The 24,399-nt window shown below is 42.8% G+C and overlaps 2 protein-coding genes across 2 annotated transcripts; one reads left to right on the plus strand and one right to left on the minus strand.

Moving 5' to 3' along the window:
- Window positions 1-340: 340 nt before the first annotated feature.
- Window positions 341-6,118, minus strand: pck1 (phosphoenolpyruvate carboxykinase 1 (soluble)). Its single transcript, XM_080462179.1, has 10 exons — window positions 6,010-6,118; window positions 5,401-5,695; window positions 4,656-4,840; window positions 4,324-4,527; window positions 3,781-3,968; window positions 3,409-3,571; window positions 3,074-3,298; window positions 1,771-1,902; window positions 1,580-1,675; window positions 341-1,389 (listed from the first exon to the last, which is right to left on the minus strand). Exons 2-10 carry the CDS (start codon window positions 5,622-5,624, stop codon window positions 932-934), a joined length of 1,875 nt encoding a protein of 624 aa, XP_080318305.1. The 5' UTR covers window positions 5,625-5,695; window positions 6,010-6,118; the 3' UTR covers window positions 341-931.
- A 9,380-nt stretch (window positions 6,119-15,498) lies between these two features.
- On the plus strand, window positions 15,499-23,664 carry LOC308109180 (charged multivesicular body protein 4b-like). The gene is made up of 5 exons (XM_080462593.1): window positions 15,499-15,850; window positions 19,031-19,208; window positions 19,614-19,728; window positions 20,094-20,220; window positions 21,458-23,664. Exons 1-5 carry the CDS (start codon window positions 15,667-15,669, stop codon window positions 21,520-21,522), a joined length of 669 nt encoding a protein of 222 aa, XP_080318719.1. The 5' UTR covers window positions 15,499-15,666; the 3' UTR covers window positions 21,523-23,664.
- Window positions 23,665-24,399: the final 735 nt, after the last annotated feature.

The raw sequence follows: 24,399 nt of genomic DNA on the forward strand, positions 1-24,399 counted from the left end.
GAAAATTGCGTCAGTAGAGTAACGGGCCTGTAATTATTGAATCAGTGTCTGTCTCCAGTTTTATAAAGTGGGGTGACTTTGGCAGTTTTCAATGCAAAAACACAACTTTCTGAAAATGCTCGGGCTCTGCATCGATGTAGAAACGCTGCGACTGTGCACGAGCACCACTTCTGCAGTAAATCTGATTTTGTGCCCCCTTCGTGTTCCAACACTTCTTCATGTGTATTGTTTTGTTATCTATCTTATGATATACATAATAACTTCTGTTCATTCAAATCTCAAAGATGCACCTTATTTTAAATGAGCAGATCATCGTGAAAGATGAAACAAAAGCACCAGTAAGTTTAAATACTTTTTTATTGTCATCTCCCTTTTTGGAAGCTCTGGATTGCAACAAAACAAGAACAATACTTATCAGCACAGTATAAAAATAAATTAAAACATTCAAACCAACACAGGAAGTGAAAACATAATTCCCCCGTCTTGTTAGAAAGGGTCACACAAACAAGTGGCGCTGAGCTCGCGTGCTCTCCCTCTGTCACTGAAAGCACGATGTGCATTTAGAATAACTTATTATTAAATAGTAGACACACATTGGGAAGATGCTAAAAAGACACATGCATTGGTGACATTCTAAAAATAGTCATGTCTTTAGTTAGGGAACTACCCAAACAGGGTCTTTTTTTTTTTCTTTTTTTTTTTTTAAAGATACCAGTGTAAAGAATTATGAAGAAAATTGTCTTTTTTTGTAGAAGATAAACACAAAGAGAATTTCTCTCAGGAATATTTCAAACAGTCACTTTCTATTATAGAATTTCATTGTGCAATTTGAGAGTTCTCATCTGGAGATTCACGATTTTCATTGTGGAATTGCTTTTGTTCTCAATCTGAAGAGTGACCGTGGTCACTGTGGAGAATGTGGTTCTTCTCTTCACATCTGTTTGACCCTCTGCTGCAGGAGATCCAGCTGCCGGGAGACCTCGTTGGGCAGGTCGTCGTTCACCTGCGTGGTGAAGTAGTTCCTCACCTCGCCCACCTCCTTCTGCCAGAACTCCTGGTCCAGGGAGAAGAGCTCGTCCAGGTCCACGTGGCCCCGCAGGCCCTGCAGGTCCAGGGAGCCGCGGCACGGCAGGTAGCCCACGGTGGACGGCATGGCCCCGGCCTCGCCGTTCACGCGCCTGAACATCCAGTCCAGAACCCGGATGTTGTCGCCAAAGCCAGGCCACAGGAAGCCGGCGGTGGGGCTCTTGCGGAACCAGTTGACGTGGAAGATCTTGGGCAGCTTGGCGCCGGGGCGATCGGCCATGCTCAGCCAGTGAGACAGATACTGACCGAAGTTGTAGCCGAAGAATGGACGCATGGCAAAGGGGTCGTTCATGATCACCTTGCCTGGAGAACAGAAGCAACAGAAAGGAAAGATGTCAATAAATTCGAAGGTAATTTCAATGGTCAGCGATGATTGGTATATTATACTAAATTTCAGTCACCCTGCTTTGAGTTGGTTATGAGAATCAAGTTGGTTATTTATTGTTGATTAAATAGTCAACTCTCTATTGAACCTAATCAATGAGATACTGACCTTTGTGTTCGGCCGCAGCAGTGGCCTCCGACCTCATGGCCGCTCCGACGAACACTCCGTGCTGCCAGCTGAAGGCTTCGTACACCAAGGGAACGCCTGGGAGAAGCAGGAGGATTTGATTAGTGCAATCAGTCTGATTACAGATAAGTACTTCTGTCTTCTTTACTCAACCACTCTGAACTGCGTCTCACCTTCGGGCCGGCGTCCTCCGAAAATGATGGCCTCGATGGGCACTCCCTCCGGGGATTCCCACAGCGGGTCGATGATCGGGCACTGTCCGGCCGGAGTGCAGAACCGAGAGTTGGGATGAGCGCAGGCTTCACCTACGAGAGAAAATGAACGGATGGAATATTATCCTTCACCATCTTCACAGCCTACAAGTTCAGAATCTTGTTTTCACACAGTTCGGTTGCTCGAAGGACAATTCAAATTTTAATATGAACTTTTGACTTTAGTTAATAAAAGTACTTTGAGTTCCACATCTTGGTTGGATTACATTGAGAGTCAATATTTCTTTTTTAATGTGCGCTAACTTGCTAAAACTGTGACGATGTGGACAGCAGGAAGTAAGCACACTGAAAATGTTGAGCTGAAACATTTGAAATTGAAGTATTTTCACCATCATTTGATTCATATTTTCTTATTCAACTCATCACAGCCAGTCTTCTTACCTAAAGTTGTTTGATATTTGTCAATAAGAAGCTTTTTTCCCCTGTTTCCTTAGTCATATTATTCGACAGAATATAAGTAAGGACTTGATTTCAAGTGAACATTCATTTTAGGGGTCTGTTTACACGACAGCGGTGCTCGGAGCTCATAAAACTTTTTGGAAACAGTTTTCAAGGTGAGACTTTTAGAAAATGCTCTGTCGCTGTGTGAACAGGTGAAAACAAGACTTCCTGGAATTGCTTGGACTCTGTGTCCTTGTTGATGGTGGAAACTATGCTACTGCGCATGCACACCACAGCCATTGTAAATAGTTCTTCTGCACATGCACGATTAAATTGACAGTAACAAACATGGCGGCCTCCTCAGTGTCATGACTAACGAGTCCATATTTTAGTTTTAAAGACCATATCGGTAGTTTTATAGTTCACAGTTACCGTAATAGCATCCAGTTCCATATGAATGGGAATGTACACCCATTGTTAATATTTATAACGTCTTGTTCTCTGCTCGCATGTGTGTGTGTGTGTGTGTGTGTGTGTGTGTGTGTGTGTGTGTGTGTGTGTGTGTGTGTGTGTGTGTGTGTGTGTGTGTATTACAAAAACAGCCAACGGCGCCAACTCATGACCCGGCATACTAACTACAACACTACACATTCTGTTTCCATTAAAACAGACATCGTTTTCAAAACATCACTATGTGACTGTGACACTTTTCTGAATTAAAACGATGTGTTTTCACTTGAAACGTTGTCATGGTAACGAGGCCTGAGTTTTTTCTCAGCTGCAGTTTCTCGCCTCCACTTGTTTTGAAAAAGAGATTTCTTACCGTCCTCTGAGCTCCACTGCTTGTTCTTCCAGGATGTGATTGTGACTCCCTCGGGCAGCGATTGGTCCATTCCCTCCCAGTACACGCCGCCGTCGCTGGTCTCCGCCACGTTGGTGAAGATGGTGTTCTTGACGATGGTTGCCATGGCGTTGGGGTTCGTTTTGGCGGAAGTGCCGGGCGCAACGCCAAAAAAGCCGTTCTCCGGGTTGATGGCACGCAGGTTACCTGACAAGAGGAGAACACAGGAGGAATTACAATCGGTCAGAGAACATCTTACGGATTATTGGTCATGTTGCTGTTCCTGATGACTTGTACAAAAGTCTTTTCTTTGTCACCTTGGTTGTCGAACTTCATCCAGGCGATGTCATCTCCAACACACTCAACCTTCCAGCCAGGCAATGTGGGGCTCAGCATGGCCAGGTTTGTCTTTCCGCAGGCGCTGGGGAAGGCTGCTGCCATGTATTTCTTCTCTCCGGCAGGGTTGGTGACTCCAAGGATCTGAACACAACAAATATTTGATTTGGTGAGAATAAGATAGAAGGAATGTGTCCAAACATTACTACCACAGCAGATATGAGAGATATTATTCAATTATCACAAGGACATTCTTCCAACCATCTTATTTCAAACTAATGATTGATTGTTCTTGCATTGCTTGAGCTTTCCTACGTCTGAACTAAGTGATGTTTTCATTTCCATCTCCTCACCAGCATGTGTTCAGCCAGCCAGCCCTCTTCTTTAGCGATGCGGGACGCGATGCGCAGAGCAAAGCACTTCTTTCCCAGCAGAGAGTTTCCTCCATAGCCGCTGCCGAACGAGACGATTTGTCTGCGATCCGGGATGTGGGCGATCAAGGTCTGTTCGGGGTTGCAGGGCCAGTTATTCACCAGGGGCTCTGAAAGAGGAATCAGTACATCGGTTAGTTTGTATCATGAACAGAAATTGTCTTATCTTTCTTTCTTTTTTTTTTTTAAATCAAAGTGTTGGAGGACAAGCCCAACCCGACGCCAAAAACTTTTTTTTTCATGGATTCCCTTTGGAATTTAAGCCAATTATCTCATGCAAGAAAAAAAGACATTCCTCTAATCTCCTGATTGTTTTGCACATTTTTAACCCCTTCAACAGAAGCCTGCCCCACACATTTGTAGCACTTCATAAATGAAACTAGATAGTAGGATTGAAGGTTTATCCTTCTGTTTATGCAGGGGTTCACTGCACCTATAAAACCATTTGGTGTGTATGCGACTTACTTTTGAGAGGCAGGGGACAGCCGACGGAGTGTAGACAGCGGACGAAATCGCCGGTTTCCAGAGCGGGCAGCACAGCCTTCCCCATCCGGGTCATCACCCTCATGCTGGCCACCACATAGGGGGAGTCGGTCAGCTCCACGCCGATCTTAGAGAGTGGAGAGCCCACCGGACCCATGCTGAAGGGAATCACATACATGGTGCGACCTGAGGACAGACAGAGATGGTTACCATCACCCAGTCAGTTTTCATTGGTACAGCACCTCCCAGGTATCATACTGAGGGTTTGGAAGACACTTCATTCCATCTGCTGTGACTTTGTCAGTTTGTGATACCTTTCATGCAGCCGGGGAATCGCTGATTCATGGCTTTGTCGAACTCTTCGGGGGACATCCAGCGGCCAAGCTGGCTGACTCCACCCCCCAGAGGCGTGGGCACCGTGTCCCGCTGGTCCTGGGTCACAATCACCGTCTTGCTCTCAACGCGAGCCACGTCCATCGGATCGGTCCTCGCCAGCCAGCTTCAGAAGGAGGAAGAGGTGGAGAAGAAGAGGAGAGAGTAAGACATCATTAGCTGTTGGCACGTGAGCTGCTTGATCTCCAGTTACACTTCAATACATGACCAGAGTGAGAAGAGATATTGAACGAGAAACTTTGACTTTGACCACCAGCTCTGCAAAAGGAGTCATTTAAAGCCAACACAATGCTAAATATCCATGTTTACTTTATACAAGGTGCACAAGGCAGGTTTGCTTGAGCATTTCTGATGTACTGGTGCTGGTGTGTACGATTACCTAACTACCTCCACTTACAGGTTCACTAGACTGCGGACCTTTTCCTGCTATGTTGTCTGTTTAAACAGCGTCTGACGACTGACTGCTGTGCATTGTCATTAAGTGAAACAACACTGGGAACTTTGCCAGTTCCTTCCAGCGACCACTGACTTCAAAAACAACCTGAGCTGTGAGTTCAGGATTGGGATCTTTACCACAATATAGCATCTATAAAAAAATACCTTTGAGTTATTTCAACACATCCACGAATCACCTGGGAATAAAGAAAAACAAAAAGATTGATGTACCAGTTCTCATATTTGCTGAGCTTCTTGATCATCCCCTGCTCCTCCAGCTGGGCCAGGATGGCTCGGTTCTCCTCATCGGAGCCGTCGCAGATGTGGAGCGAGTCGGGCTGGCACAGGGTCACATTGGCTTCTACGAACTCCCGGACGGCCGGGCTGAAGGCGCCGACGTCGCCCTGCAGGATCCGGACGCCGTTCTGGTTCTGGGACTGGAGCTGAGGAGGCATGATGGGGAGGTCTGGAGCAAGAGAGCGAGAGAGCAGGAGAGCGGAGAGACGGAGACAGGAAGTCTGGAGAACTATTGTTCAGGTATCAAAGAAGGTGTGAGATGGGAAAGTGAATATTTAGGATAGAAAAGAGAGAAAAGTTGTGATATTTGAAGAAAGTTGAATGAAAATTGAGTTGAAGAGAAAAAACACAAAGAAAAAGAGGAATACATTAATTTTTCACGTACATCCTCTTTAAAAATCTGATCGAAGCAGCAACCCTGTGCAGAAAAACTCCATATCCAAGCTCACATCTCACACACACACACACACACACACACACACACACACACACACACACACACACACACACACACACACACACACAGATGGAGCACTCGGTTACCTTCAGGAGATAGTTTGGTGCAGGGAGCTGCTAGCTTGGCCTCATCGGCTGAAGTGTCTCTGCTGCTTGTTCTCAGGAGAGCCGAGGACTGTTCCTCCTTCTTGGTGTCTGCTGTGGAGAGGACTCCCTCTCTTATACCCGTCAGGTAGGGGGGTGTGAGGAGGTGTGTGTGCACTGCAGGAGGGAGGCCTGTCCTCAGGGTTATTTGCATGAAGCTGTTGTTCCCTGCAGGCCTGAACAACACAGATCAATCATTTATCAGCAGGTAATCTTGTTCTCATGTAACCAGTTCCCGCCGCCACCGGCTGAACACTGAGCGCTGACTCAGGTCTCAGAGGGAGACGGACTGATTGATATTCATCACTACTGCAACTGTCCGGTCCGTCTGTGAAACATTGTCCGGAATGAATATGTCTTTTATTTATTGCAACTCACAGAAAGTAACAGATCCAATTAACATAAAGGGACTGAAACACGTTTTGATTCAAAATGAGCTTATTTTGCTTTTGTGAGTTTCGATTGATTTCTACCTTTGCTTAAATAACTAAAGTTCTTGATTTTACTTTTTTACTGCAGCGTTTACTCCTGGTGAAGTAATCTGCTGTCCTCTTGTCCTTGACCTTTGACCCACATTGTCGGATGATGTAAGTTCAGGGTTCAACGTCATCAGGCGTGTGTGTGTGAGTGCGTGTGTGTGTGACGTGGGCAATGACTTGGCTGGCCTCCTTATTATTGGCTGGCTGACGGAGGCTCGAACTCTGGTGGGGTCAGAGGTCAGCCAACTAGATATATCTGTGTGTGTGTGTGTGTGTGTGTGTGTGTGTGTGTGTGTGTGTGTGTGTGTGTGTGTGTGTGTGTGTGTGTGTGTGTGTGTGTGTGTGTGTGTGTGTGTGTGTGTGTGTGTGTGTGTGTGTGTGTGTGTGTGTGTGTGTGTGTGCAGTGCTGACCACATTTACTGACTCTTGCAGGTTAATCAGATTAAAAGGCTTTGTAATAAAAACACTAAAGGGAGTAATCAAGACTATTAGTAGCGTCCATTTTCATATTCAAGACTTGTAATTGTTATATTAAAATTACATTTATTTCACGTGTCACGGAGGTGGTGTGTAAAAGCTGGCTGTTTTAATGACATTAAGACGTTCGCTTTACAACCACAAGCAGACTTTTAACTCTGTGAATTACTCACACAACAGAACAACAACAGGAAATTACCAACGGTATAAACTGTCCCCCCGGAACTCTCTAACTTAACAGGTTCCGTATGCGAATTATGTAAACTCACTACAACGCATCGTGTTTACGTTTTTGTGTTTTTGTTTCAGAGAAGTTTTGCACTTACATGGCAACATTTCCACGGCTACGGCAGAAACGCTGAATAAGATGTAGTTAGCATTGTTGTTATTGTCCCTCTATAGCAGGCTGAGGATCCACCAAGGACAGAGAGGATGCTTGGGGGAGCAGAGACAAGGGATTCAGATTGATCGGTACTTACGAAGCAACCAGTCAAATCAGTCGATTGAAGCACATCGACGGGACAAAAGGCCGACAGTTCTTAGCATCAGCACACATGTCAGTGAAGAGGTTGGTACAAGCACAGAAATACCGGGGCAGGAACCATTAACCCACCCTGCCAGAGACCTTCAAGGGAAAGATCACATTCCCATGTTTGATCCGGATCAGAGTCTCTTCAGGGAAAAACAGTTTCGTTTAGGCAACGTGAACACTTCCACAAACTCTGAACCGGAGCTAACAAGCGATCTCTGGTTCTCCTGAAATACTGGGTCTCTGACGGGAGGAGAGGATGTGATGAAGTGCACAATGCATTCTGGGTAGTAAACAAGAAAAGCTAACCGCACAAATCAGAAGAGGTTTTCTTTCTTTCTTTCTTCTTTCTTTCTTTGTCTTTTTTTGAGCGGTGGGAATGGTATGGATTAGCTGGAACCAGGAGATGGCGGTAGTGCAACTTCACAGGAGCCAACTGCCGTTAAACCCAAGCGATGAAGAAGGGAAACAGTCATCAGAGACGAGAGCGATGGGAAACAATATAGCTAGATAGAACCAGCAGATGGCAGTAATGCAACTTTGTGGATGCAAACTGCCGTTAAACCCAAAAGAAGAAGAAGAAGCAGAAGAAACAAAAAGTTGGAAAATATCTTGCAGGCAGATGTGAAGTAGTGAGGAAGAAGCAGTGAGGATGACTCTCATTGATATCTGGACTGAAGACTATATATCGCGGTTGTTTGTGGCTCCTCATTAGCCACAAGCTAGCCTCGCCACCACGGGCTAAAGCAGCGGGACTTCCGGTTTCTGTCTGGACCAATCAATGAGCCGTGTTTCTTCTTCACTTCCTCTATGGTCAGTGTTTGTTTCGGACGACAGCGCCCCCAAACCTGCAGCTTGTGTAACTGCATGACGTTTTCCAGGCGGTTTGATCCGGTCTCTAAAGTGAATGTGAATGCCACTGAACCAAATGAAGTGAACCGAGTCCCGGACTATCCCAATGTGAAAGGCCCCTGAGAGAGAGCGACAAACCGTTAACGATAATCTCATTGGCTGCGTCACTGAAACAACCAGGCAGTTCTCATGATTGAGGCTCAGGCTTGATCACCATGTGGCTGGCCAACTTTAATGAGGGTGTCTAGTGCTTGAAAGGCCAAAACTCCACGATTCAAAGGTCCACTGCTGACGATGTGCCTCAACATTTACATCCTTCCATATCTGAGACACAGCTCCCACTCCATTCTTGAACAGGAAATGTCATGTGACGATAATTTTTTTGGTACAAAGGACAGTTTAACATCATGTCTCGTGTTTAATGATTCCCTATGTGCAGAAGAACTATTTACCAAGGCCGTGGTGTGCATTAGCAGTAGCAGCCTTTCCGCCGTCTAAACGAAGATGGAGATGAAATAGTTACATTTTCCATAATTTCTACGGAGATGGGATTGGACCATCAAAAAGTTCCACCATTTTCAAAATATTGCAATTTCATTGTCATGCAAGCAGGTTCTGTTAAGTTTATGTTAATAGACGTTATGTTTCTAATTCATGTTGTAATATTTTTAACCATCTGTCCTTCCTGTTGTCTCTGGAGGATTTGGGTTAAACCTTCACTTGTCGGGATCCTGGGAATAAAAGATGGGGAACCAATCTTTGATTTATTGAGATTGGTTTCAGTGGGAGGAGCTCAAGGCTCTGCCGCCTAACAAAGTCATTGTACACCTTCAATATGTAAAATAATAGTTAGAAAATTACATCGCAGAGATGCTGCTGCAGTAAAACAGCTTCATAAAGGTCTAACTGTATCCTGATGAAACACTTGGCGAAAGCAAGTGTTTTATTGTCTATTTCAGGTCTTCTGGTAAAAGTTACATAACACAAGCAGCTGAAGTGTTTAATGAACATTATTGTCAGTTGTACAATAACCTGCACACGATCGTGAAACAACAAAGGGATCTTGAACCTGCGGCTGAGCAGTGATGGCACTTGTTCATTCCTTTGCAAAGCCATTGCCACAATAAAAGGAGATATCAAAATATATGTAGGTTAGGTTAGGTTAGGTTAGGTTAGGTTAGGTTAGGTAAGTTTGGTCCATGACTCCCAGTCCAGAGTCTCCTGGGACTTGGTAGTTTTATTTTGACAGTTCACTGGAACGTCCATGTTCTCCTATTGTTAATGTTTAGAATGATTTGTTCTCTGCTGCATGTGTGTGGTTTCACTACAAAAACAAACTAGAGCTACACTCAGTAGAGCGCAGACTTTCACCAACACCACATTTGTTTGCGCAACCAAGTTAGCATCACTAGCATGATAGCCGTTAGCTCATATCAATGCTAACTAAATTGGTCAGTTAGCTACATCACTGTGTGAAACACTGAGCGGGGAGTGTCTCCATGGCAACAGATGCTGATCTCCTTTGATCTCATCGATGAGGTATCGCTCTCATCCGCTTTGTAAGGAACATTTTCACACAGTTTTTTGGGGATTTATTCAGAAACAAAATTGAATCGATTGGTTCTTGGATGATGAGAAATCCTCCCTTAAGATTTCATGAAATTTGGGTTCATAGTTTTTGCGAGAAGTTGGTAAAATACATACATACATACATACATACATACATACATACATACATACATACATACATACATACATACATACATACAAACAAATACTGACGACAACATAACCTTCTTGCCTAACTTTCATTGGCAAGGGTAACAACAGCACCCACTGGTGGCCTAACACAAAAACTGAATCGGGTTTCAATGTTTCCCCCATTTCTGTGTAAACGGACATCGTTTTCAAAATGTTACCTTGTAAATGTGAAACTTCTCTTAAACCAAAGTGTAAAAAGGACGAGTTGTCGCATATACGTAGCCTCTATGAGGGGCATGTTTGAATCTCACTGAAGTAAATACTATGAACTAATATTGAATAATTATCATCTTTATAACTCTTTAAATGATAATTATGAGAGATGTCTGACAAAAGTACTGGTGTGTGTGTGTGTGTGTGTGTGTGTGTGTGTGTGTGTGTGTGTGTGTGTGTGTGTGTTTCAGTGCATTTACAAGCTTTCTGGGACAAAAACACTGATAGGACATTGCTGACTGAACAACATGCATACATAGGAAATTTCCCAACGACTGATAATGTCATTTTGTGTCTCCGCCGTGCAGCAACAACACAACAATTAAAGTAGTGGCAACAATTTCCCACCTGATTTCCCTTCAAATGATAATGTAGGGTTAAAATATTAGTGTTTCAGATGATAAGAGCTCTCTTCTGGGATTATTAGGTGATGGATGAACACAATCAGACGAGTGGTGTGTTGGAGTTTTCTTCTTTCAGATTCAAAAACAAGTGAATGTGACACCGCCTGCATGTCAGGACTGTTTACAGGAGCAGCTGAACTGGATGTTTCTCAGCAAGCTTATACTGTACATATTGTCAAAGATAAACCAGGTTTCTGTCCTAAACTGGCACATGCAGATATGCAGCTCGGGGAATGCACCTTTCATCTAAAGAGATTATTTATTTGTATGATTTCAATTCATTTTTTTAGCCCCGTAATGCTGCAATACAGTACAACTCCTGACAGTCGCTTTATGAGTTAAAAGTGCAAAAAATAAGAAACGTAAGAATGGACTTGTATGAATGAGGCCGAAAGCTTTCATGTGTATATTGTACACAATCTTTTGCAGATATCTGAAGATAACCCTGTATCTCTGCTTTATGATAAGAAGAAGAGAGAGTTTGACCTCTTGTATCTCTAAAGTGAAAAGATAAGAGAGGCTGGGTATAGAAACAAAGTTATTATCAGCTGAAGACGACCAGTGATCCCTCCGTGGGTGTTTCCTCAGTGAAACATAACCAGAGAATTAACACATTTCAATTCTGACATGCTTTTTGATTTCTTGTAGTTTTCTGGCCTCGGACAACCTGCTGTGGCCCAGAAGGTTCAGAACAACAGTTTGTTTTTACAGCATAAATAAAGTAAAAATACAGTTGAAATCTGATTTTTTTTATTTTATTATAACACAAAGTTCCATAACCCTTTTTATATGGCACCGATTAAAATTATTGGCCCTGACAATGTTTATAATGTGATGTTTAGAGATAATTCAAGACTTTGAAAACACCAGGATATGTTACTTTTATACCTTATATCTCCTAGTAGGAGTAAAACAAAATCAGATGAATCTCATCATTTCTGGTTTAAGAAATGCTCTTAAATGCTCTTATTGGGATAAATGTCTGTGTTATTTGCCAAAAAGATGCCCTCTGGCTCGGATTTGAAAACAACTCCCAAGGTGGAACTTTTCGAAAATGCTCTGACTCCGTGGAAACTGAGGGAAACGCAACTTTTTGAAAACAGTTGTTGCTTCAAAAACAATGGAAAACTTATCAGGTGCAATCCAGGCACGTCGTCCACATTGTCAAGTGTCCGTCTACTGAGCATGTACAGAAGAACCATTTACTATGCGCAGTGGCGCGTTTCCACTGTCTACATGCAGACGGAGCCCAAGTGGTTTCAAAAAGTTGTGTTTTTAATCGTTTCAACTGTGACGGAGTTGCAGCATTTTCAAAAAGTTCCATCTGGGGAGCTGTTTTCCAACAGTTCAATTTTAAGTGTCTTTGACCACCGTTGTCATGTAAACGGGTCCATAAAACACTCCAGAAATGTTGTGTTTTCATTTATAAAATGAGAAGAAACGGGGCCTGAGTTGTTTAATTGTTTTTGGATTCCAGAAACTAAATATGGACGTTTACGAAGGAGGGTTTGTCTTATGAGCTTTGTGCCTCCAGAAAAGTTTTGATCGCTGGCTTTGGTCAATTGGTGACTCTTATGTTGGCTGCGATCGACTCCAGTCCCCATTTAAATGACATTTTTGCACTTTTAAATCAGCTTTTAGTTTCTGCTGATCAAACTTCCACGCCCATCTGCACAAAAACAACACAATCTGAGGAGACAATCCCTGAAGTACAACAAAATCACGCAGTAGCGGGGCAGCCGGAACGTTACTTTCTTAAACAAACTCTGTGTGTGTGTGTGTGTGTGTGTGTGTGTGTGTGTGTGTGTGTGTGTGTGTGTGTGTGTGTGTGTGTGTGTGTGTGTGTGTGTGTGTGTGTGTGTGTGTGTGTGTGTGTGTGTGTGTGACGACAGCAGCAGGGAGAAACTTTGTGACGTGTGTCACCTGGAATCTGCCCAAACCGTTCGGAGCGTGATTCCAAGCAAACAGGAGTACGAGGTTAAAGTACCGAGTGTTCTGACGTAAAGCAAGGCACACCTGATAACACGCAGGGGGGCTGCACTCTTCATCAGAAGAGGAGTGACTGCAGGTAACGTGCTTTTAATGGAAGTGTGGTGGAATCTGAACGTCTGCAAAGAGGGAAAATACACAGAGGGTTGAGGAGAGTCCACCAAAGGTGGTTTGTTTCTCAATGAAAATGAATTTAAATAGTTGGAATAAAAGTGACTCACTGGCTATGTGGCGGGAGTCACAGTAACAAAGCCAACAGGAGAAGCCAACAGGAGAAGCCGACAGGAGAACTCTAGAAGCTTCACATTTCAGACTAAAGTAGAGATTTGCACACACAGAAAGAATAAGTAAACTCCACACAGAAAGACCCTCAAGTCTGAACTTCAACCTGGGATTCCTCTCTTTGGGCCGAGCCGGGGCTCCGACGGTAGAGTCTCTCGATCGGAAAAGTTGCAGGTTCAATTCCCCATCTCCACATGTTGAAGTGTCCTTGAGCAAGACACTGAACCCCAACCAGCACCTATTGGACGGATAGAGTGCCATACATGGGAGCCACATCCATCAGTCAATGGATTTCCTTCTGGCATTAATAAAGTATTTCTTTTCTAACCACTATGCCACCATGCAGCACAGGGAATTTACCTTGACACAATACGATTTATTATGTCCAGCCTGCAAAAAATAACCGTCTGTCACTGAAACATGAATTTCAAATAAAAGATAGAATAAAATAGAAATACTACATTAGTCGCAGAGGCAAATTCTAAACTTAATCTAATAAAATGGGATTTTTAAATAGAAACTGGACACTCTCTTGGTGGGGTTTTTGTGCTCATTTTCTTTTTGCAAATTTATAGTTTTCTTCTTCAGTTTTTTGTGTTATACTGTAAGTAATTATGAAACAGTTCAGATTTTCATACACACCACTACCACAGCGCTGCTTATCAGTGCAATGTCTGGGAGTAGAGCGCCACCCGGTGGGTAAAGTGTGAACTCTGCCACCCTTTCCCAACACAGTTTATTTCTATGACAGATATTACAGGCCCTACAGCTGACGTCACATATTACCATTCTGTAACTGAAAATATTCTGTAAAACTACACATTATTGGCTTTAATCTGTCAATACAACTTTGTGAAATATCCATTGAACGCAGGGTTACTTCAATCTTTCTTCACCATTTGAACTTAAGATGATCTACTGCCTGAGGCTGCAGCCAGAACATTTATTTTTAAAGTAGTTTTCAGGGCCTACAATGGCATTCTGCAATATCACCTCCACTGGATGTACGACCAACTGCAATAAACAACATTTCAGCAACTTAGAATGCCAAGTCACAGTCCTGTGGTTATTTTGGCATCTGTTGGATGAAAATGGCGAAATACTTGAATTGGATAAATTTAACAATAAATATCATCTAAATTGCTCTATTAGAGAAAAAAATAAGGTGAAAATTATTAACTGTTCCCAATAGAGTTTATTCATTTAATTAAAAGCAACCTTGACAACAATCTAGTCCCAAACTGACCAAATTTAAATGGCAATTATATGGATTTTATTTACACAAAAGATCAAATAATTAAAAAATGATGTAAAAATCGTGTTTTGTTTATTCAATGTATCTTGGATTAGTGAGAAAGATTAAAAATCTCTAAGGTTATAATCAAAATTAAATAGTGGCAATTAAATTTCAAATTTCTCCAGATATAAAGAAATTCACTTTAAAATACTAAACGAACTTTAACCAGGAAATGAATTCATTCAAAAAGCATTTAAATTTGAGGTAGAAAAATGTCATTTATGTCACGATAATGTGGAAACAACTGAGCATCTATTTTTTGAATGTGCTTCAGTGCTGATAGAAAGATCTGTGAACATAAAGTTCTTCTCTTGTCAAACAATACAGACTTTGATGGTTACACGTGGTAAACAAAGAAATTCAATTTTTGGTCAATATTATTGGCATCATATCCAAATTCTATATTCACAGAGCTTGTATGGCAAAATCCTCCCCATCATGGCCTGCTCTCAGAAATGAATTGGCTCTGTTCTCCAAGTGTATAGGTAACGTTACAGTAAAGAAAAATTTTGTTTCCTTAAATCTGAGAACAACTTATTGTGATCCTCGTTTGTTTTACTTATTCATTTCCTCTTGTAATTTGATCATATATATATATATATATATATATAGTTGGCTTCAGAAGCACTGAGGACTTTTAAAATTGAATCTAAATACATACGTGGAGAGAGAGAGAGGGGGGCTTATTGAATTCGTAAGTGGATATTCAGGAAGTTGATTTGAAAGAAAATCATTGAAAGTCAATCAGACAAAAACATTTAAACCCTTTCATTTTTTAAAAATCACAAGACATAGCTTCCATAATAGAGGTGTCTTTTATTATTTAAAATGCTTATAATTGAATGTGAAATTATGTGAATGGTCTGTGTTTGTTTTATTGTTCAATTGTTCTGACTTGAATAAAAAAAACAACCTTCTGTGGTTATTTTGGTGAAAGTTCCTCAAAAGTAATGCGAAAATAGTAAAACGCATTACAATTCAGAGACAATAATATTGTAATGTGATTAATTATTTCAATTGACAGTAACTAAAATTAGAAAACATTACATTAACGCTGCCTTTTTAAAATACTTAAAATCTTGCCGGGGAATTCCTGCCATGAGCGAGAAAGCACGAGTCACGCATGAGTCACGCTGACGTAATGACATCACGAGGCCTGTGTGGAGAAGCGGAAGTAGAGAGAAAAACAACAGAAGGAGCAGAGGCAAGAAGGAGAAGGGCAGTTCGGCAAACTAACACTCATCTGTCTACTGTCACAGAGTACCACCTGGTCGTGGAGGCCCAACACACCGGTTCCCGTTCAAATTCAACACCAAAATGTCGCTGCTTCAGAAGTTATTCGGGAGCGGGGGTAAGGGTGGGAAAGCGCCGACACCCCAGGAGGCGATCCAGAAGCTGAGGGAGACGGAGGAGATGTTGACCAAGAAACAGGACTTTTTAGAGAAGAAGATCGAGCAGGAACTCATAACGGCAAAGAAAAATGGCACGAAAAACAAACGAGGTGAGTGACAGAGCGAGTTAATTAGTTGGTTAGCCTCCGGGCTAACGGTGAAGTTGTCATCTGGCCGGTGTTTTGGATGTATTGGTTTCCATGTTAACTGGTGGCCCACTCTCTTTAGTGTCCCGTGTTACTACTAGAAACAGCAAACGTTGGGGGGGCGGGAATGAGACTCACAAAAGTCGTGACAGTTCGAAGGTTTAATGTAAGCAGCGCTCTCCGGGACATCTACGGGTTTCTGTCGGGTTTATAACATTTGCGATTATCAGCAGTAAACGACGTCGGTCACAAGTCCACAAGGAAACCAGTTAATCCGAAACACCGCCTGTTTACGTGAGGCACGAATGTCAACTTTATCAGTTAAATTAGGTTTATTCTGGAAGTCAAGTAATCAGGCAACTGGCTGGATAACGATAAGAAAAGTGATCTTCCAGCTTTAAAACTCAAGCTCCAACGTGGGTTATATCTCCAATAATCTGAAAGAAACGCCACGTTAACTTGATTGTCAAAATGTTTACTCAAAACTTTTATTTATCCTGATGTAATGTGTTCGGTTTAAGATTAGTCTTTTAACATTCTATTCCCCTTTATATTTCCACTCTTTTTGATTGAGTTAATGTATTTAGATAAAAGTCCTCAGTCCAACAAAGATGCTTTAGATGTTTGAGTTATGGTTTTAATGTGGCTAATTAAGTTTTGTTTGACCAAATGAACTTTCTATAGCTGAAGTGTAGAAGAAGGTCATCAATATTAACATCCCACAAAGCGTCTAAGAGAGAACAAGCACTGTTAAATAGAAATACAAATTCCAAAGACATTGAGATGGTTTGTTTATCTCATTCAAAATATCCTGCAACAGTTTAGCATTTTTAACTAATATTCTCTTCAAATTTTCCAGTTGCGGGACTCTGCTCAACTCTGAAACTATCAGGGCCCGATTACACAACGTTTTGAATGAAAACATGTTGTCTTTAGTTACGTTTTCAGTGTCTTTATGCACCGTTTTCATGTAAACGAACCCCAAAACATAATGAGAGTTTTGCATTTTCACTTGGAAAAAGTAGTGTAAATGTGACTTTAGTCTGTGATCATTTTACCGCAGGCCCGTTCAGAGCTGGTGTTAAGGTGCGTTTTGGATGATCCGATCACGTGGTGAGCCCAGATGCAGACTGCCCAGAACACTTGTGTGTCAGGCTAACCACTTAATTTCAAATTGTGTTACCACTTCCAACTCACTTCTGCTAGAAGGCCTGGTTACGTTACAACTCATCCAGCTTGCGCTGGACGATATCCTGTCCAGGTCGCTATAAGGCTCCGCGTCTCTGCAGATGCCCAGACATGGCCATCCCTGTTCTTTTTCATAGTTTCTTTGGAGAGTTTTAAAGACTTTATAATTCAGACCGACGCATTCTCTTAAACAAAAACAGGGCGCAGGCTGACATTTACATGTGACATATTTTCCTACAATACTACCGTCTCTGGACACATCCTCACTACAAGCTGGTCACACTGGACAGCCTCTGTGGTCTGATGCGTTCCTGACCGCCTCAGGAAACACTTTGAGTTAAAGTGAAAGCGCTTTGGTGCCTGTTCACACGTCACATCGGATCAACTGAAACAGGTTAACGTCGGTGTCTGAATGTTCCCGACTACAACAATCCTGTAGGCTGTTATTTTTTCCCGCTGGGGTTTGCATGTTCTCTCTATGCATGTTTGGGGGTGTTTCTGGAGTCTCTGACCCTTTTCTGGTGACTTTAAACTGACGGTGTGTTCAGGTCTCTGTTGTTATCCAGGTTTTATTCTTTCACATATTCTCTCTGTTTTCTCTGGTCAACACAAAATTCAAGCTTAACAAGCAAACCGTGTCTGTTGATATATATTCTGAGGGATAAATCCTCGCAGATGTCTGAAAGTGAGCACAATATTTTCCTCCATGATATTTTGGAAAAAGAGTCTTAATCACTCTAATCTAACAATCTAAATAAGTCCAAGTAGTATGAATATCAATGTATCTGGCTATTGATCTATCTGAAGCCCGATCAGCAGGCCAGCCTGATCAGACTCTGGTTTCTGGGAATATTTCCTACAGATTCCCAGAAGGCCAGCCTATGAGCTCATCTCCAACCTCTTCATAAACGTCCTCCTCGTACTGAGATTACTCTGAAACCTGATTTACAACATAGTTTATCGGTTCAGTGTCGGGAAGTATGTTTGACTCTTTATACCTCTTCATATTATGCATAGCTAACTCGTCTCTACATCAGCTGCATAGTTGCAATGTTTATCACCAGAGGTCTTCATGTCTGAAAAGAAAGCATCTATTATTGGGATAAATGGAATATTTCTTCAAATGTGTTTTCTTACCATAGTGACCGGCACCATTGGCCTTTGCAGAAGATCTAATATTCCCAGTTGGAGCTCCAGATTGATGCATTTATCTTGAAAAAGCGATGAACTATGCTTGAATGTATAAACTGGACACATTAAACTATTGGTTACACAACACATCCAACCAATAAGTCTACAAAACTCTGATGTACTCTTTAGTTTTTTTTGTAAATACCACATTGTATTGAAGGACAGTTGTACTCAATAATGTGTTGGGATTGTTGGAGAGGCGGTAAAATATGAGTGATTTATCGTAGTTTGACACTATTTTGCAAAAGCTTTTTTTAACTCTTGACATCTTGTTACAAAAACATTATTTAGTGACCTATCATAGGTTAAGAGACCTGAAATAAGGCCGTGTTTACGCGGCAGCATTTTCAAGCAAAAGCGCCAAACTTTCATTGCGTTCTGGGTGTTTGTTGATATGACAACGCTGCTCGGACTCACTGAAAGCCCAACTTTTCAAATACACTCCTCTGTGTAGACGGTGGAAAGGCTGCTACTGCACATGCTCAGTAGCTGACCAGGTCCATATTCTCCTGGGACTTGGTACTTTTATTTTGACAGTCACTGTAATAATAATCCAACTTGGTCGTCGGTCCACTAGAATGTCTGTGTTCTCCCGTTGTTCTCTGCACCATCTAAACGAGGCCATAAAAGTAAAGCTAAAGTCTCCAGTTTTATTTCGGGTTAAAAATCCCCAGACCAGCAGACCAGAGTGTGGTTCATCAGCTGGAGCTGGACGGGCTGATTGGTGGTGAGACTGACCGTGCTCGCCGTTCTCTCTCCGTGCAGCCGCCCTGCTGGCCCTGAAGAGGAAAAAACGCTACGAGAAGCAGCTGGCTCAGATCGACGGCACACTGTCCACCATCGAGTTCCAGAGGGAGGCTCTGGAGAACGCCAACACCAACACCGAAGTGCTGAAGAACATGGGCTTCGCTGCCGACGCCATGAAGGCCGCCCACGGACACATGTGAGAGACGCCTGGACACGGGTGGTCGTTAGAAATGATCACAAAGGGTTTTCATGTTGAAATTGAGCTGTTTACCTTTGAATGCTCATCATGGCCCCCGACTTTACTCTCTGCGTGAAAATTAAGCAGTTTTTTTTTTTGTACTAACGACTCTCCTATCGAGTGATTAAAAAAAGATTTATGATAATTATAGCCTTGTTTGGCGAAAAAAAAAGATCACTGATCTCAGGTTGTTGAGTTTAATAAATGTAAAAAAAAAATTCCATCTGTGAACCCCTCACACTGTATGACATGTGTAAGACCAAAGATTCAAGTCCCATCACTGTGTACACGCCTTAACTATAGTCTGAAGATGTTTTACGGTTGATTGAAGTTTGTGAAACATTTCTCGCATTTATTTCACAGGGACATCGACAAAGTGGACGACCTCATGGCCGACATCACAGAACAGCAGGAAATCGCACAGGAGATCTCCGACGTGATTTCAAGACCGGTTGGCTTTGGGGAAGACTTCGACGAGGTGAGAACAGAGAAGCTGCATGGTGATCAGAGACCAAGTGTAACTGGAGATGAGACACTTTGACGAGCCTGTTTGGTTTATTGGAGCAAAAGATCTGCAAAACACGTGCTAATCCCACTGATTTCCTCTGTTCGTTTTATTTTAAAGATAGAAATCTACCATCCAAATGGTCAGAATTAAGTTTCATCTGTTTGAAGTAGAATTTCATATCTTCAAATAAAATTTTTTTTAATGTTCAAAGCCTCGTTTTACAAAAACATCTCAAGATGCCACAAATTTAGATGAGTCAATGAGCTTCCACCCTAAACTCTGTGCTTTTCTACCTTTTTCTTCGTTTACAACCTTTGGATCTTTTCCTTGTCCAGGATGAGCTCATGGCCGAGCTGGAGGAGCTGGAGCAGGAAGAACTGGACAAAGATCTCCTGGGAATCGAAGGAGCAGAAGATGTTCCTCTACCCAACGTACCATCAACGTCACTCCCATCCAGACCAGGCACGGCATCACAAACACACAGTTCTCACTCTTGATTTATGATTAATGTTTCTTCGTCTTTGTCGTTCTTATTGCATATTGTAACTGTTAGAGATGCACGGATATCATCTGTCAACGTCAGCAGCAGGTAGACGAGCGATGTCCGTGGTTTGGAGATTCTTTAACATTAATGAGAGTGAAGAAAGTAAGACAGACTTTAAGTTATGTTCTGACAAAATGTCAAGAGGAGGAGGAAGATAGTTTTTACAACATCAGCAACTTTATCACCAGAGATATTTGGACCAGCAGAGTTAGAACGATGTCGAACTGCTCAGTGGATCAGGAGGATTTCACTCCGAGGCGTGCTACATGCTACATGCTATATGCTAAATGCTATATGCTAAAGAATTTCAGGACTGACACACCAGCGACGCCACACGCTAAACATGATTAAAGTCTGACTGAGGCCCCGTTTTCACATGACAACACCTAATCCATTGTTTTTGAAAAAGGGGAAGCTTTTCCACTGCAGCAGCAGCAGACATACTGACCACAGTGAACATGAACAAAATGGATAAAACTCGACATTTATATGGACTGATGACGAATTGGATGATGTCAGGGGAGAGTCTCAACTATTAAACTACCGAAATGGACGACAAAACTAGAATACGAGTCAAACCACTACGGGTCGGCCATGTTTGTTTACTAGTGGATGAGCAGAAGGAACTATTTACTACGAAGTAGGTGGGGGGGTGCGCAGTAACAGCGCCCGGGTATTCTCTGCACGAGGGAATCGCCACCGTGAAAGAATCTTTCCACCTTGGGAGCCGGGATGAAAACATTACGGGTGCAGTGGATCCAAACACCGGCGTCGTGTAAAACGGATCCCCCAAAAGTGAAGAAAGTTTTTGCGGATACGCTCGTATTTGTTGTCATGTAAACGGGGCCGGATACACTCGATAAGGGTTTTAACGCAGTCGTATACTAGAGCCTTCAAGGCTGCTGGAGGTGTGCGTCACGTTGAGACATGTCCTCTGGGAATCGTTTGCGAATGGAATAGAAATTAGGCTTCATGGCATTTTAATAAGTACTCGTATCCGTACTCGTCATCGGCAAGTAGCTGAAGATCAGTACTTGTACTTGTCCTTGGGAGAAGAAAAAAAAAAGAGTATCGGTGCATCCCTCGTGGCTGTGTTTCTCCTGTGTCATGTGACTAAATGTACCTAAAGTTTTGTTTCCGTTTCTCCACTTTCAGCCAAAAAGAAGGAGGAGGAAGACGACGACGACATGGCGGACCTGGAGGCCTGGGCCACTAACTGAGCTCGCTCGCCGTGCTGGCCAGCGAGCGCCCCTCCCCCGCGTTTCCCTCTGTTACCAAACGGGTCCCGGACATCCACGTAAAGAGACAACGACTCTGGGCTGCTGACATGCTACTCTGTCCTCAAGCCTTCATCCCAATATCTAACCACACTCTCACCCTGAAGCATGCACTCCAGCTCCGGTCCCCGGCTGTGACCTCCAGCCTTCCGGAGGGGGTGTGAGGAGAAAACGCCACCACAGCCGGCGGCTCGCTTTATCAAATCACAGAGTGCACGGGTGAGCGCTCAGGTGCATACTTGCAGGGAAAAGGGTGTGTGGAGGAACAGGACGAGGCTTGTTTCTGGAAGGAATGTGAAGAAGCAAGTGACAAAAAAAGGAAAAGCAAAAACAGACAAGACTCAGCCATTTTTCTGCTTCCTGTGTCGTCATCGCTCTGCTGTGTTGACAAACATGACGACAAAACACCTACAGACATAGATAAATATAAATAAAAAATATATATATATATTTAAAAGTGCAGGACTTTATCATTAATACGTCACTGTCAAATTTCAAAACCCGGACTTTGATGGTAAAAATCCAGCGTATGATCCGTTTGTCAGTCACATCTTCTGCATTAAAAACAGGATAAGAAAATTAGGATAATTCCCGTTTCTGCTAGAAATTTAACAAACAAAATGCTGCTTTCGTGTCCGTTCCTATGGTCTTCTCATTCCTGTTGTGGCGAGGAACCGAGCCCAGAGACGATGACGCTCTTCCGATACGACTGAGTCGTTCCAGATTTTATGACCATCGGTGCTAAAGAACAAGTTTACACCTGTCGCACACTCTACAGTCAACGGGTTCAGGTTTTGCACTCCAAAAGGAAAAGACACCTTTAAAGAAATGAATCTCGCTTAACACTGCTGTGATATCACGTTTTGTCACTTTACATTTAGACTTCAGCTTGTGACTACTTGAGGCTGAAGCCACTGATTTGCTGGTATGTTTAATGTAATCGTGTTGAAAACGTAACCTTTTTTTTTTTTGGTCCGTCTTATGATGGCGTCCATGTTATGGTACGATTTGCCACAGATCCCGTAAGAAATGTTTCTTTTAAGGAATGTTGAGGTACAAATGTTTTAAAATCTGCAGAGTCGACAGTAGAAGTGTCTGTTCAGTGGCTCCCTTTTACACACTCAGGGTCAAGACTCAACCCAAAAGGTCAAAAAACATCCAGATTGGAAGAAATGAGTACATTTGGTTGTGACTTCAGTCAATCGATCTTTTCAATGAGCTGATTTGTACAAACGGTTAGAACCCCCCCCTTCATAAAATCCATAAAACTTTAGAATGTCCTCCTCAGTGCTGCTGCTGCTACGCTGGAACCCCTCCTCCAACGTCTCGTGCCTGACACCTCCAGCGCCTTCGCCCCGTCTGAGATTTAACAGTGACGAGAACGTGAGAAAATCCTGCATTGGTTGAATTGTGTGTGTGTGTGTGTGTGTGTGTGTGTGTGTGTGTGTGTGTGTGTGTGTGTGTGTGTGTGTGTGTGTGTGTGTGTGTGTGTGTGTGTGTGTGTGTGTGTGTGTGTGTGTGTGTGTGTGTGTGTGTGTGTGTGTGTGTGTGTGTGTGTGTGTGTGTGTGTGTGTGTGTGTGTGTGTGTGTGTGTGTGTGTGTGTGTGTGTGTGTGTGTGTGTGTGTGTGTGTGTGTGTGTGTGTGTGTGTGTGTGTGTGTGTGTGTGTGTGTGTGTGTGTGTGTCGCACAGGAACCTCAGTCAAACTGCGAGCTTTGACTCACCTGTAGTGCGAGGACGACTTTCACACCGAGTGTGAGACGTGTTTGTTCCACGTTGGTCTTCCTGAAATAGACGAGAGGAAACTTCCGCTCACTGCCTCACTTTTTTAAAGCGGCGGCTCCATGTCGTCCTGTTAGCGGCATCATGGACGGACAAACTGGGCCTCAAACACTCCTGATATCAACTTATGTTCATTTTCCTGTACATTTGTTTTTCTCTCCTTTGTGTCGTTTCACACCGAACTCCCTTCATGCTTGCCGCACAGAAAGGCCCTGCGAGCTGCAACCACAGAGGTTTGCTAAAGTTTTCCTGGTCCGTGTGCGATTGTATGCAGATGATCTGAATAAAGCTGGAATTCAATCAGAGTCGGCACGGTGGCGTTTGTAAACAAGGAGCAGTTTTCTTCTCACACACTAAAAAGCATCTGGTCGTTATCGGCTGATCTTCAGCACTGACTTTTGGTCTTTTTTTTTTTTCTTGAATAAATGACTTTTCATCTGGACTTCTTCCAGGTTTGTAACGGTCATAAACAAATTCATTAAACTTTGCAAAGGTACAGATGCTTTTATCCAGAAAGATTAGGGGTAAAGTAACAAAAATTACCAAATTCTTCAGAACATTTTAATTGTTTACTTGGTCAGGCGACGTACTATGTATGACCACTAGATGTCGCTGTTACAACACCATGCGAGAGTACCACAGAAAGTTTCTTCTGTGTTTTGACTGACAGAGAAAAATGTCTTCAAAAAGAAAATGCACTGCAGAATTTGGAGTAAAAATGCAGCAGAAAAAGTTGGATGTGGAAAATTAAATGAATTTTAAACATCAATGAGACTTTTATGTTTTGAAGTTGATGAAGGGCAGACTGACCCCCCCCCCCCCCCCCCCCCCCCCCCACACACACACACACACACACACGAGAATATGCAAAGTCCACAGAGGGGCCCTGAATTGATAAGAATTTTCCACCTGGTGTATTTTCACTATCGAGTTGACCTGCAGTTCTACTTTAGCAGAAGAGGGAGGAACAAGCTAATTATCCCACGTTGAAAAACCACCTCGGAGAAAGTTTATCACACCCAGCAGACCCTCGGGGTGT

The sequence above is a fragment of the Lipophrys pholis genome (assembly GCF_963383615.2).
Source record: "Lipophrys pholis genome assembly, chromosome: 4".
NCBI classification, from domain to species: Eukaryota; Metazoa; Chordata; class Actinopteri; order Blenniiformes; family Blenniidae; genus Lipophrys; species Lipophrys pholis.